The 15,219-nt window shown below is 41.2% G+C and overlaps 1 protein-coding gene across 6 annotated transcripts in view; it reads left to right on the top strand.

Annotated features, from left to right (window-relative positions):
• Positions 1-289: 289 nt before the first annotated feature.
• Positions 290-15,219, top strand: part of CD109 (CD109 molecule) — a 126,419-nt gene continuing 111,489 nt past the window's right edge. For 3 of the 6 annotated variants that reach the window (XM_072832330.1, XM_072832331.1, XM_072832333.1), the window contains exons 1-3: positions 291-307; positions 544-747; positions 1,822-1,994. In XM_072832330.1, the coding sequence (XP_072688431.1) occupies positions 674-747; positions 1,822-1,994 (247 nt within the window). In that variant the 5' untranslated portion in view covers positions 291-307; positions 544-673. Of the gene's footprint in view, positions 308-512; positions 748-1,821; positions 1,995-15,219 lie in introns of those variants that run through there. The other 3 variants (XR_012033985.1, XM_072832332.1, XM_072832334.1) reach the window with 3 other exon arrangements.

The following is a 15,219-nucleotide window of genomic DNA, read 5'->3' as shown; positions in this document are numbered from 1 at the left end:
CCTTTCTTTGTTGTTGTTGTTTTTAAATTGACAAACCATAACATTTTCCCGGAGAGGCAAACAAAATACCTTAATTTGTGTTTTAAGTAAAAATAGTGTTTCTCCTGTCCTTTCATATACATTAACCAACTACCCAGAAAATACCTCGGTTTGGGCTCTCTGTGTGTGTGTGTGTGTCTGTGTGTTTCATTTCTCTAAAATTATGACTCATAGTCTGGGGGACAATGATTGATTTTTTTCCACTTCGCAAAGCCGCTCCGCATTTCTCCTCACAAGGATGGGCCTGTTTTCACCCCGGGCATCGTCGGTGGGCGCTAGTGTAAACAGCCCGGGGAGGCCGGGGGCTGGGGAAGGGGGCGCCCCGTGTTCTCCGCGGGGAGCGGGGGTGCCGGGGCCAGGTCGCGCGGACCGCACTTCTCACCCCCCCACCGCCCCGGATTTTCGAGGCTCGCCGGGAGCCGCGAGAAGCGCCATTGTGATGCGGGCGGGAGGGGTGGAGCCACCAAGTCCCGTCTCAATTCAGACTTCTCACTCCGCTTGCAGGCGCGCCCGTCTCGGATTGCTAAACGCCGGAGTCGGGGGAAAAGAAGCGGGGAGGAGGTGGGAAGCCACACCCCGCCGCGCCCGCGAATTTCCCCGGGAGCCCAGGGTGGCCCAGGCAGACGCGGCCGAGATGCGCGGCCGGGGGCTCCTGACCGCCGCCCACCTCGTGTGCGTGTGGACCGCAGTGCTGGCCGCGGGCTCGCGGTAGGAGCGCGGGCGGGGCGGGCGCGGGGCGCGGGGCGGGCGCGGGCGGCGGGGCGCGGAGGGGCGCGGGGCGGGCGGCGGGGCGCGGAGGGGGCGCGGGGCACCCGCCCGGAGGGCAGAGCGTCGGTCGCTGCAGCTCGGTTCTCCATGGGACAGTTACTTTCTCCACCCGTGGAAGCTGTTTAGCGTCTTTCTGGCAGTAACGACTTTTCTAGAGAGATAGGTCAGTTTGAGTGCACGTTACCTCTGCCTTTCCCGTCACATTTTTTTTCTTCTCCCATGCAGCGCGCCTTCTTTTCTCAAAGGCGTGTGAGGTGTGTGTGTTTCTCCTTCCAGACTAGCTCTCTCTCAACGCGGGCACTGGCAAGGTGTGGCCGAGGTGCAGGGAGTGGTTGGGGTGCACACACTAACTAGGAAGAGAACTAATGAGACACCCACATTAATGGAAAGTGCCCACTCCTATCGGTTTTTTTCTGCGGTTGAGCCTTTACCCTTGGCTTGGGCAGAGAAAGTGGTGTGTTTGCTGACTTTCTTGCTCTGCTACACCTGGACGTTTTACCCCTGGCCGTTTAATTTCCGGTGATAGACTTCAATCACTGGTATTTGTTAGATGATGTTTTCCGGGGCAGATGCCCATGGAGGAAAGTTTGAATAAAACCCGCAAAATGTGTGTGTGTGTGTGTGTGTGTGTGCAAGTCAAAAAATAAATCACGCTGGGATGAGGTCTGTGAAGGAGAAGTGTAAGGGCTTGTACTTTGCCAGTAACCTCTGCATGCCTCGGTGCAAGCCATTTACACCGAGGCTCATCCTGTGCTGTTTGTGGTTTATACAATGGAAATAATAACACATGCTCTCCACTAGTGGTGCAGGAATTACTGCATTAAGATTGATTTATGGGAATTCTTGTTTCAATAGCATTTCAATGCAGTTGCTAAATGGAGCAGTGGGGCAATATTGGGATAATTGGAACAACTGCAGTTGGCACAGTATGGAGAATCTCACTATCTATGAAACGTGAGGAATGGAGATGTAAGGATAAGGAACTGTGTTTTTCTCATCTCGGGGACTCTTTAGGCCTAGATTTCTGGTGACAGCCCCAGGGATTGTCAGGCCTGGAGGAAATGTGACTATTGGGGTGGAGCTTCTGGAACACAGCCCCCCCCAGGTCACCGTGAAGGCGGAGCTGGTCAAGATGGCAGCCAACCTCTCTGTCTCTGTCCTGGAAGCAGAAGGAGTCTTTGAAAAAGGTAAGAGAAACAGCATGAAGTCTTACCCTTCTGGAGTATGTTAACAAAACCACACATTAGGTAGGGTAACAGAGAAACCCCAGAGTTGCAGTGTTTTACATAGTACAGTTTTAACATTTGCTCACATAAAGTCCAAAATGGTTATTCCTGGATGCTCTCCCAAGCGGGGATGCAGAGACCCAGATTCCTTCCACTTTGTGGCTCCCTGGTCATCAACATGTGGCTTCCAAGTCTGCAGGGGAAGCATAGAGTTTCTTATGTGGGAGGTTTTTATGGGATAGGCTTAGAAATGGCTCAGATCACTTCTGTTCCTCTTCTTATGGCCCCATGCTTAGCTGCAAAGGAGGCTGGGAAATAGATGCCAGTGACTGCTCAGAGGGAGAAATGGGCAAAGTCAACAGTCTGAAGCAAAACCATATTTATATATAGTTCATATAAAGCGTATGTAACCATTTTTCTTTATATTTATAAAGTGCTAAGGATTTTACTAAATAGGCCCGTGGAAAGGAAAAGAGCTGCACAGTGTTGAAGTTCAGTCTTATGGAATATTTCTTAATTTTTAAATATGGGAAAACAATGATGTAAATGTAGGAGTCATTTGTAAAAGAACCCACATCTTGAATTTGGAATCTAATCTGGTTTAGGATTAAATTGGGTCGATGAATGTCTTCTTTTTTAATACTAAGGGAAAAATAATTTTGGGCATAAATACTTAAGCTTTTTTTTTCCTATTAAAATGAATATTTATTGTATTTTTTTCTAGTTGAAAGAGTAATACATACTTGGTGCTTACATCTTGTAACTGAAGGAAATAAACCAAGATCACCCATAATCCTACTACCTAATATAAACACAATTAACTAAGAGCATGTTCAGATGTTTAGTCAGAGGGCAGAAATTGAGGCATAAATGCCCATACCGTTGAGTTATCTTAAAACCTTAATTTAAGGGCACATAATGAAGGGTGGAAGGGATTCCACAGTAGTTCATTTTATAAATGTTTGTCCTCTATCAACAGAGAAGTTAACACCATCATGAAAGGAGATAAAATCAAAGTTTATCTATAACTGTGTTTTTTTTCTCCACTGGAGATTGACTGACTAGTTTGGGATAAAAGTCAGGAAGAGGTGATATGTACAGGGGCTAAACCACGTTGTCTTTCTTTTTTTCTTTCTTTCTTTCTTTCTTTCTTTCTTTTCTTTCTTTCTTTCTTTCTTTCTTTCTTTCTTTCTTTCTTTCTTTCTTTCTTTCTAATATTTTATTTATTCATGAGAGACAGAGAGAGACAGAGACAGAGACACAGGCAGAGGGAGAAGCAGGCTCCATGCAGGGAACCCGATGTGGGACTCGATTCCAGGACCCCAGGATCATGCCCTGGGCCGAAGGCAGGCGCTAAACCACTGAGCCACCCAGGCTCATAGGAGCTATGTCAGAAAAGTGGGAGGCCTTGTTTCCCTGGGGAGGAAATGTAGATTAGGGCTTACGATCTGGGATTGTCTTCTTGACAATAAGACAGTATGATTTTGTGTGGTTACCTAACGGTTCTGAGCCTGGATTTCCTTACCTATAGAATGGGGATAAATGAAACTTACTTCCCAGAGTAGGTATAAAGTGAAAGTTAGTATCCAGCATCTATGAGGAATTCAACACCAGCCATTAATATCATTTATAAGTAGTAATACTGAAGAAGATGCAGGATGCATTATTTCTTTTTATATGAGGGCAGACTTCTGCTTTCATTATTGCCTATTATTTCTGAAAATGAATTAATCCTGGTTTTATGATAATGGCTAAGGAAAATGTTGAAATACTAAGAGCAGACAATACTTAATGTAGTTCCGCATTCATTATTTAGTCACTAAGAATTACCATTTTGGCTCTACTAGTGTGGCAGTTTTACTGCAATGCAGAGGTCTAGAATAACATGGATGATTTTGATAAATATTTGGGCTTTGCACAGATGTTTGTATACTCTTATTTTAGAATTTCTACTGCATTATCTTTTCTGCAATCTCCTTTATCAGTCTTTCTTTTTTCTGCAAGTAGTACCAACATGGTACAGGTGGTGGTGGGGGCTATAACTCATTTTAAAACCTTTTCCTTAGATTTTTCTTTTGGGAAGAGAGTTGGTCATATGTCTCTGGGAAGGCTAAAGTGCTGAAGACTGGGCCAGGCAATACTATCCTGAGAGCAGAATGGATCTTTGATAAAGAGAGGGAGAAAATGTACTTCTTTTACTGGTTGTTTTCTGACTGTTGACATACAGTTTCATTGAAAAATACCATTTCTGGGAGCGCTCTCTCTCTTTCAAAGGAGAATGTTACTGTTATCAGAGGCTGTGAGTCATTGTTCTCAAAGCAGATGCTTCCTGTAATGTTAGGACTTAAAGACCAAGACTTTTTTTTTTAATCTAACTTCTCCAGTTGCAGCAATATGTAGACAGATGAGCATTCCAAATGAATGGATCTTCTAAATCCACAGATCCTCCTAGGATCCATTTTTTTCTTCGTTGGCACATAAACACAAACAAATACATTTTAGGTCTGATTATTTCATTACTTTTTTGTGAGGGCCTTCAGGAAAAGGTCGGTTCTAATAAAGATTCATCTTCTTGCAGAGCTGGGTAAAGAGGGGTATTATGTCTGAGTGGCTGTTTCTAACACTCTGGGTCTTTTTAGAAATTCCCAGGGCAGAGCAGTGTTTCACCATAACCAGAATGTATTGGTAGCTTAATTTATGTTAGAAATGGTAATAGTATTCAATTTGCAATGGTAATTCAAATTGCAGAATATACTTTTAAAAAGGGATGGGTGAAATTGGTAAAGGGAATTAAGAGTACACTTATCTTGATGAGCATTGAGTAATATATGGAAGTGTCAAATCACTATATTGTACACTTGAAACTAGTATAACACTGTATGTTAACTGCATTGGAATTAAAATTTAAAAAATGGAAAAATATAAATAAATTAAAAACAATAAAAAGGCAGAAAAGTATGGCTTGTCCTCAAGGAAGAGTTCATTTATTTGTTTGACAGAAAGAAGGAAGATTTTATTTACATTTCCATCCTTGAGGTCAGCAGCATTGATTACATTAGTTTTTCATTTTTAAATATATGAATCCTCCATTTATTTGGAATCGATTATGAGTTTTTTTAGGGTAGCCCTTTAGAACAGTAACCCTTAAGGAAAAAGTGTTTTTGCTAAACTTTGTGGCATTCTCTAAAGTATATAAATGCGTCTTCGGTGGTGAAATTCAGACACTGAAGTGTCCCTGCCATTATCATCACCACCACCACTACCCTCATTGCCACTACCCATCATCACCAGCACATCATCCTCTTTATAGTGAGGAGAGCTAGGTTCATAGTCTTCTGTTGTATAAAATCATAATTGACAAAACATGGTAGAAATTCAGCAGGTAGGATCTACCAGAGGGGAGACGATGGGAGTCCCTTTGGCATTTGAAATCAATTCAGACTATATGTTGGGTGGAGAGTGAGTCTGTCCTCTGATTTCTTCCCTTCTTGTTTTTTATTTTTTCCACTAGTGTGATATTGTCCTGGAGTTCCATGCCAAATCAAGAAAAAAAAGTTTAAGAATATTTGATTTCATGGGTCATAAACAAGAACTGTCTTCTCCTCTGTGAAGGCAAATGGAATGATTGAACTATGTTTGATGTCCTTGAAATTATTATTTCTGCTTCATTCCCTTCCTCTTTCTACAATTTGAAATGTTCATTTGTGAACTTTCAGTGTTTCTCTTGAGTGAGATTTGCCTAAAATAATAATGAACGTCGGCAGCCCCGGTGGCCCAGTGGTTCAGCGCCGCCTTCAGCCCAGGGCATGATCTTGGAGACCCGGGATCGAGTCCCACGTTGGGCTCCCTGCGTGGAGCCTGCTTCTTCCTCTGCCTGTGTCTCTGCCTCTCTCTCTCTGTGAGTCTATCATGAATAAATAAATAAAATCTTTAAAAAAAAATAATGAACGCACCTTTCCCCCTCATTAATGAATTCATTGTTGCTGGTTTCACATGAATCTGATTTAAGAAGAAAACCTAACCAGAAAATGTCAGCTGAAACTTCAGGTGCTCTGCAGGGCATCTTGTGGTGAGTGCTTGCTGGTTGGGATGCACTGTTTGTTTATTTATTGTGCCAAGCCTGCTTCCATCTTCCCATTGACATGAGACCTACTCTATGAGTGTATCCATAGCCTTTAATAATTGCTTTTTCTTTTTGCTCTAAAATCTTGGAGAGTTAATGGGGGGGGGTGTTTACTTCCTATTTTTTGAGTTAAAAATTCTTCTTTGTCCTTTATTGTCTTTCTGTCTTTCTCACATTGACAATGGAGTATTTTATTTTCCATTTTGATCCAGTAAGGGTGGGAAATCAATATTTCATAAAACTTGAGATATTATCTGAAAAACCTAAAAAAAATCATCCAATTCAGTTTGGATGGCTTTCTGGTGGAAACAAAACTCCTGAACATACGTTTCATGGCTTGTAGATCAAAATCAGTCCCATGGTTTTTATGAGAGTAGATTAATTAGTGTAGTGTGTAGGCAGATCTCCCAGGGCAGGTTTTCACAGGCAGCTTTGCCGGTAGAACTCAGTCTGAACTTGTAGTTACGTGAGAATTATTTTTAAAGGGTGTGGACTCTTCATTCACATGTCTTTGCTATTGTGTGTGATATATATATAAATAGGTAGGTGGGGCCGGAGGATAAAGGACCATAGTGTAATGATGGTGTGGTTGGGCTCTGAAGCCAGGCTACCTGAATGTCCTTCCATTAGTGGTTGTGTGGCTGTGGCCAGTCATGATCTCACCGGGCCTCAGTTTTATTATCTGGAGCATAGTGGTTCTTGCCTTATGCAATTACATGGTTATTTTGCGGATTAAGTGAGGTAACATGTTTAAAGCACTTAACACATAGGAATTATTCAAGAAAATGGCAGCTGTTGTTTTAGAAAAGAATAGCAACAATCGTGGCAGAGGCAATTAATAATCATCTGTTGGCATGATCTTGAACTGGGAACTCTATGAAAGGCACATCACTAGGGGGCGCTGAGAAGGGATTTAACATATTACATATTGAGTTTCCTTATAGTGCCAGGGACTTAATGCGCAATGCTTAACTTAAGTAACCTTGTGAGGAAGGCACTGTTATCTTCATTTTAGAGATGAAGAAACTGAGGCTAAGGGAGAAAAAAACATTTTTCCAGAGTTAACAAGGTAAATAGTAAAGCCTGCATTTGAGGTTGGTTCTGTTGGTTCTGAATTTGAAGGTTTAGACTGGCTGGAAGAGCATTACATATTTTTTGTTTCCCTTACTTTGGGATATTGATGTAATGTTGTATCAGTTAGCTTCCTCTAAAATGATTGTTATGTTTGCTTGTGGTGATTTAGTCCTGGATTTAATGAAATCTAATCTGGATCTGAAGAATCACAGTGCAATGCAAGCTCTCTACCCAGTTTACTTGGAGCTTTATAGAATTTTGGATCTGGATGGGACCCCAGAGATAAGTCAATTCAGTCACCTAATTTATGGCTGAGGAGACTGAGGCCTGGTGTTTGATGACTCGCCCAAGGTGAAATTGCTTATTGGTAGCAGAGCTGAAAATCTCACATGTCCCCAAATTTGCAGTCCGATGCTGTTTCCATTATACTCTAGGAAACTTTCCTAACATATGGAGAAGTATGTGTAAGACCCAGGATATATTTGAAAATGTTGATTTTTCTGATATGGAAGAAAATAAGGCTAACTAAGGAGTTTTAAAATGCTTACCTGCATATTTGTGCAAGTCTCTGGTTTCAGCTCAAGGTAGAGTTGCTCTTTCTGGACTAATGGTTCTGCATGGGGTGGGGGTGGGGCTCGGGGCCTCATAGATCTTCCTAACACAAAATCCTGTTGCTGGATTTCTCGCAGTGTGAGTTGTGCTTATTAAAAATACAGACTCAGGGCGTCTAGCTTGCCAGTTGGCGGAGCATTCGATTCTTGATCTCAGGGTTATGGGTTCGAGCCTCACATTGGGTGTAGAGATTACCTAAAAATAAAATCATAAACAAAATGCAGACTCATGGTCACCCCTTCAAGACATCGGTAAGGTCTGGGAATCTAAATTTTATTTTGAGCAGTAATCACAAGTGATTCGTAGCCCCATTAAAATGAGAACGACTACTCTTTAGTATCTTACGAATTGATCGTACCAAGTACTGGAAAGCCTGAGAGTGAGAGGCATGCCTTTGCAAGTCTCAGATGATTCATAGCAGCTGAGAGAAGTCCCCTCCCAGACTTCTGTATTTGCTTTCAAGCAGCCCCCAACCCTAAGAATGGATGTTAATTTTAAGCGATGGAGAAACATATTTTGGGATTTAATTATGAATCAGTGATTGAGTGAAGCTGAAAGTGAACATACTGATTCTTTAAACTCCAAGTTAAACATGTGCTGCTCTTCTTACACGAAATGAGTCACTGTTCCTCAGTGACTCACTGAGGGGTTGTGGTGGAAATAGAAATTAGATCCTGTAAGAATTTGGGCAGGGTTACTGTTTGATCCTTTATGTTGTTAAGAGGGCTTTATAATGTTGAAACTAGTTGTTTGCCCAATGACATCTCCTCCCCCCACCTTATTTTATTATTTACTGATTATTTGCTGTATATGGATGTGGATGAATGGGGGTGTGTGTGGAATAAGAGGAAGGAAGGATTAGAAAAGGTTCAGAGGCTCCAGAAGGATAACCTGTAATATTTACAGTGCAGAAGGCTGGAGAGTTTTTATTTCTTGTTTGTATAAAAAATTCATGTGGTTTGTAAATAGTACTTCTTGTGTGTGACCCTGTGCTTGGTACTGTTACCTTTTACATCCAGAACTATACAAATGTCCATTCATACATGTTCCACTCCTGCTGATATATTTGGCATTTAGTGGGAACAGTTATTTCACATTCTAGAGGAGGAGAGGGTGTGCCAGAGGAAAGAGCTGACAGCTGGGAGTGGCAGCTATGGGGAGATAGAGGTTTGTGTGTATGTTTTCTGAAAAGATGCTACATCCTGCTTTAGGTGTAAGTTTAGGAAGACATCCGGGTGGAAATGTGCAGCAGATAGTTTGAAATTGTAGCAGGGAGAGAGTTTAAGGAATTGTTTTCATAGAGGCAGACAATATTTGAAGTCTTGGTGGAAATGCATGAGATTGACAAGAGAGACAAAGCTTAAGGAGCAAGACTGATGACAGAAGCTCGCAAGAAGGAAAATCAGTCAATGAAATGGATAGACAAAGTGCAGCCAGAGACAGGGATAGACTGAAGATGGTGATATGTTTCAGAAGCTGAGGGAAGGAAGTTACAAGAAGTGAATGGTTTTAAGCTGAATGTTGGGAGCAAAAGCCAAGTTTTAAGTAATAAATGGGTAGTGAGAAACTATAAGAGTGGAGGCTACTCTTTACTGAACTTTGACAGTTGAAAGGAGAGAGGTATATGTTCTCTTAAAATGCCCAGTAGAGGGGTAAAAGGGTTGATGTAAAAGGAAGGGGTGGATAATTCATGGATAAGAAGTGGTGGGATCAGGATTAGGAGCACAGGTAAGTGGATTAATCCTTAAAAAAGAAACCCAACTTGTTCTTTTTGTTTTGATGCAAGAAAAGCGAGAGAACGGATAACGAAATAAATATTTTGAGGTATGAACTTGAGATGAAGAATAAAATTGAAATACGGTTTTAGGAAAACTTTGCAGTAGTTATTTATCTGCCTCTAAATTGTACGTACCTGGTCATCTCTTCAATAGGGAGTGGGGATATATGTTACAAGTAGTGGCCCTTTGGAGAGAGAAATACAAATTGGAGATACTCCCTGGTCATGTCCAAATGGGTCCCTGCTGGATTGTGGGATGTTGGAATGCAAGGCCTGATACTTGTATTGGTATCAAGAGAAGGAACACAGGAGAATAGAGAAGAGAACGGGGTATTTATGGTGGTAATATGCTTTACTTGAACCTGTAGGGATTGGGTAGTTATTTTATTATTGCCATGGGAATGTCAGTGTGAGTAAGAAGTGGAATTGTAACTTATTAACTCTTGGTCTGGGCTAAGATGATCATCATACCAAAGGTGCAATGACAAAACTTGAGGAGAAGGAAATTATAATGGATTCTGGTCTTGCTCTGTTTCTTCCAGTCTTCATTTCTTTTAGGAAAACTCCATGACTTGACTTTCTTACCTTGCAAGGGTGAGGGTGAAATTGACCAAAGAAAATTTGATGAAGGAAGTTGGGTGGGGAGTAGTAGGCAGGTCCTTGGGTGTTTAGTTTTGAAGAGATGACTCATGAATTAATTAATTAATTTTGAAAAAATTTTATTTATTTATTCATGAGAGACACACAGAGAGAGGCAGAGACACAGGCAGAGGGAGAAGCAGGCTCCCTGCAGGGAACTCGATGCAGGACTCGATCCTGGGACTCTGGGATCAGGCCCTGTGCCAAGGCAGATGCTCAACCACTGAGCCACCCAGGGGTCCCTCATGAACTAATTTAAAGGCCAGAGTGGTAAAGTACTCAGAAATAAACAGGGAGTTACATTCTCTTAAGAGTACTTGATAGGTTCCTTTTGGTAGGGCAATGTTGGGAGATTACATTTATGAAAATGTAGCTGGCAGCAATGATTTAATATTATAAATTTAAATTTTGCTGAAATCTTGTTAAACCTTTTCAGAAATATAGTTGAGACAGGACGTTGCTATTTTGAGAATTCCAAATATTTATTAGGCATCAAATTGTATATGGCACAGCATTGGGTGGTGTAAATATTTGGCTTCTCACTGGGATGCAAAGTAGGTTTCATTTCATGTGCTGTCTTAGGTTTATGGTGGAGGCTGCTTGCAGTGCTGTGTTGATGGTGTCAAGGTCAAGTCTGGGTTCACTGGAATAGAGAGTAGATGGATTAACTGTGTCTACCATGGGCATGGGAATAGGGAGTATGGTATGAATGCTGCGAATGAGCCTGTTGGGTTGAAGAGGGATGGACTTCTACAGGGCTACATGGGAGCTTGAGGTAATCACAACATGATAAGAGAGAAAAGGTAGAAGAGTGTTGTGTTCAAATATTAACCTTGCGAGTGCACCAAGCTACAGAGGAAGGATAGGGAGGGAACATGAGATTTTGTTTGGACTAATATTTTGGAAGGTCTGTTTTGTATAGTTTGGGAGATATGGCGGGTAAACTGGGGGTTCTTGAACCACATTGGAATCGAAACCTTAACACTACCTCTTACTACTTAAGTGGCCTTGGGCTGGTCACTTTATTTCATCTAATCTCCATTTCTTCATTTGTATAATGGCAATAATAATAGAGCCTACCTTAGAGCATTGTTTTGAATATTAAATGAGATAGTGCTTAGGAGCCATACTGTGCAGTATGGTAGCCGTGACTTACCTGTGTGTGTTTTTTTTTTTTTAAAGATTTATTTATTTATGATAGACATAGAGAGAGAGAGAAAGAGAGAGGCAGAGACACAGGAGGAGGGAGAAGCAGGCTTCATGTCGGGAGCCCGACGACGTGGGACTCAATCCCGGGACTCCAGGATCGTGCCCTGGGCCAAAGGCAGGCTCTAAACTGCTGAGCCACCCAGGGATCCCCTTACCTATGGGTTTTGAGTGCTTGAACTGTGACTTGTGCAAATTGAGATGGACTACAAGTATAAAATACACACTGGATTTTTGAATACTTAATACCAAAAAATGCAGTAAAACTGAAATTTTTTTAAACTGATAATTTTTCAGTATTGATTATACATTCAATGATAATATTTTGAGTATATTGGGTTATATAAAATATGTTATTAAAATTAATTTTATCCTTTTTTTTATTGCACTGCTTTAGCACGTTTATCATATTGTCTGGCACATAGTAAACACTGGAGAATGTCAGCTGTGTTGTCGTACCTAGCACTTCCTAGTATCATATGTTATTATTTTTCTTTTTTTTTTAAAATTTATTTATTTATTTATTTATGATAGTCACAGAGAGACAAAGAGAGAGAGGCAGAGACATAGGCAGAGGGAGAAGCAGGCTCCATGCACCGGAAGCCCGATGTGGGATTCGATCCCCGGTCTCCAGGATCGCGCCCTGGGCCAAAGGCAGGCGCCAAACCGCTGCGCCACCCAGGGATCCCGTATCATATGTTATTATTGATGTCACCCTTGTGAGCACCAGCTGTGGCATCAGGCCAGGTCTCTATTGATGGCAGTTTGATTCTAACTCAAGCAGGCCTTCAAACTTATTCCTTATCCCTTGAGAAAGGAGGAAATCTCCCTAAAAAAGCACCATACCATAGGGGGCAATAAACTTTTTCTATAAAAGGCCAGGTGGTAAACATGGTAGGTTTTGCTGCCTTATGGTTTTTATTGTTTGTGTTTTTAGCAGCAAAGTAGCTACAGAGATGGTGCAGAGTAAATGAGTGTGCTCATGGAACTTTATGGACCCTGAATTTGGAGTTCATATAATTTTCATGTGTCATGAAATATTATTCTTTTTCTTTTTCCAGCTATATAAAAATGCAAAACCATTTTTAGTTCACAAACTATATGAAAGTAGGTGTGGGCTTTATTTGGCCCTTGGGCTATAAATTGCAAACCCTGCCATTGCAAATGCCCTGTACATTTACTTAGTAGTCCAGAGCCTTGTTTGACTCTTGGTTTTACACATGTGTCGAACCTAACATTTGGCTTATACTACTGTACCATTGTATTTATTTTACTTTTAGTGGGTTTTGTTTGACCTAGTGATTCACAGTGGTCTAAAGGGAACAAAACACTATGAAACTTGTGTTTATTGAGATGTTTGTAAATAAGAATGAGGCAGGAGAGAAAAAAAGTTAAAGACCTGCAGAAAGGACCAAAGGAGATTTTTTTTTGCTTGGTTTTACTCGAAATGCTGGTCGTTTCTGTATAGATTGGATTCACTGGAGAGTTACTTAGCTTTAAAGTGACATTAAGCTGTGAAGCAGAAGCATATTTTAAGGTTTTGTCCTCCACAGATAGGTAGTGGGAAATTCCCTTTCTCACTTTGTCCATCTGTGATCTGAGAAAATGCTGAATGAGAGAGTATTTAATAACTTGGTAAGGAGGTCAAAGTTTTCAGCTAAGAAAGTGATATACTTAAGATTATGTTGCTGAGTATCAGAGAGCTACCAAGAATAATTAAGCAATAAATACTAAGTGAGGCATATAAATATATATATATATATATGTGTTTATGTATTTGCATATATATTTATATACGCACATGTAGCATATATATATATGTATATGCATATAATGGAAAAGCTTTCTTCTTCCATAGAGAATATTTCTGGATCTGTTGGATTTCCAATTATATACACTCCTTCCCTTCAGCAGTTCTCCACAGAGCTATTTGGTGAACACAGATGTCAGAAGAGGCAGCATATGGTATTATAGAGTGTGTTTAAAAAGTTAAAGGAAGGTTAGTTTTTGTGTATGCTTATTACACAACTTAAAAATAGCTTGACTCTATTTGTAAATCAAACGGCCAGCTGTCAGGCTTATGCCAAGTGTGAAGCCTTAAAACAAGGTTCCTTTTGAGTGGCTTCTGCAATATTGGGAAGGAGAAAGCATCTGAAAGGGTTCTAAGATTGACTTTCTGTGGTTATACACAAAAATGACCTGAATTTTACAGACTTATCTACAATAATGTTGAGAAGGACCTTGCATAACAGAGCAGATCTTTAGTCCGTAATTTAAAGGCATGCCGGGCAGTGTTTCAAGAGGTGCTCTCACTCTTTCCTGTGTCTGAGTGGAACCTTGCTCCGAGGGAGCTGAAATGGTTTCAAAAATTTGCAAATGCTGTCTATTTAATCTTCAACCTAGCAACAGCACAGAAAGATTACTATTCCTCATCTACATTCCCACCACTCTGCTCCCAGTTGTATGTTTTGATTGTGTAAATTATTGCTAGAATGTTAGGATGTTCACAGAAGGCTTAGTAAGTGCCTGGGACATTCCAAGCTGCATTTGTAAATTTAGAGAGAAAACAAATTGAAAAAAATGTCAAGTACTTAAAGTTGACCTTTTAATAAGGACACATGAGACTAGTGAGTGGGCTTTAAATTGGATCTCCGTACACATCCTTTGAGCCACTCTCTGAACCTAGCAAGAATTAGGGGTGGGTGCTCCTGCTTTTAGGTGCAGTTCTGTGTCTGGCTCTTTTTCTTGGGCCTATGAACACACAACTGTCATGTGTCAGAGTAGTGAGAGCCAGGCATGCAGTCAACTTTCTCTTCCAGTTTTTCTTTAATGAGAAAACCCCTCAAAGGTTTGACCCAAAAGAGCTACATTAAAAAAAAAGTTCTATGAAATGGGATTTCCTGAACTTCAAATCTGGATAGCTGGTCTTGAATTTCAGCTGAAATGCTTGCCCTCCGATTAATCAGCCTACTGGATTTATTTGGATTATAGATTCACAGCTGTTTTTTACTTTCTCCTCGTTTAGTGTCTCTGAGATAAAAATAAATACCACCCCTCCCCACCCCCTGCCTCAACAAATACACTTAGTCTTTGTAAATTTGCCAGTGATGGGAGGTAGACTGTGTCAGGCCATGATGGAAAGGAAGCACATTGTTTCCTCCAAGTCACTGGGCTGAGAAAATAGTCAACCCTGATGATTTATCTTAAAGTAATGAAAAATAAATACCTCTTCATAATCAAGGGTACTTGTTTTTTGGGCTCAGCATTCTGCACTTTAGTTTTGTTCACTTTATCCCACTGTAAGGTAGCGTGGTGGATGCTGTGCTGTACCACCAGGTAGAGCCCTTTGGAGAAGGACTGATTTCCTCAAGTACCTGGGAGTGCTGTGGCAGACTGCCCTCACAGCCAGCTCCCTTTGGGGATTGCATCTGCTAAAGAGAATTGCCTTGCCTGAGGGGCACCTCTCCTTGGGTGAAGGTCCAGCTCCATTCCCCTGCTTCCGAGTGTCCCTTGTGGACACCTCTGGAACCTGTCTTGCAGCTCCACCCCCCCCTCCCTAGTCCTGTCTCCTTTCTTTTCCCTTCTCTGTGTGCTGATCACAGGAGCACTCCATAACAACACTCTTGGCACTTTAATCACCATCTCAGAGTTGGCGTTCCTGGGATCCTGCTATAGACAGATGTGGTTATTGTTTAACTTTCCTTTGAAGAGGGATTTTTCGGATCTTGAAATTAACTTCAAATGTATCGAAACTG

Source organism: Canis lupus, chromosome 7, assembly GCF_048164855.1.
Source record: "Canis lupus baileyi chromosome 7, mCanLup2.hap1, whole genome shotgun sequence".
Taxonomy (NCBI): Eukaryota; Metazoa; Chordata; class Mammalia; order Carnivora; family Canidae; genus Canis; species Canis lupus.
The sequence above is the reverse complement of the archived record's forward strand: the minus strand, read 5'-3'. Positions and strand labels throughout refer to the sequence as shown.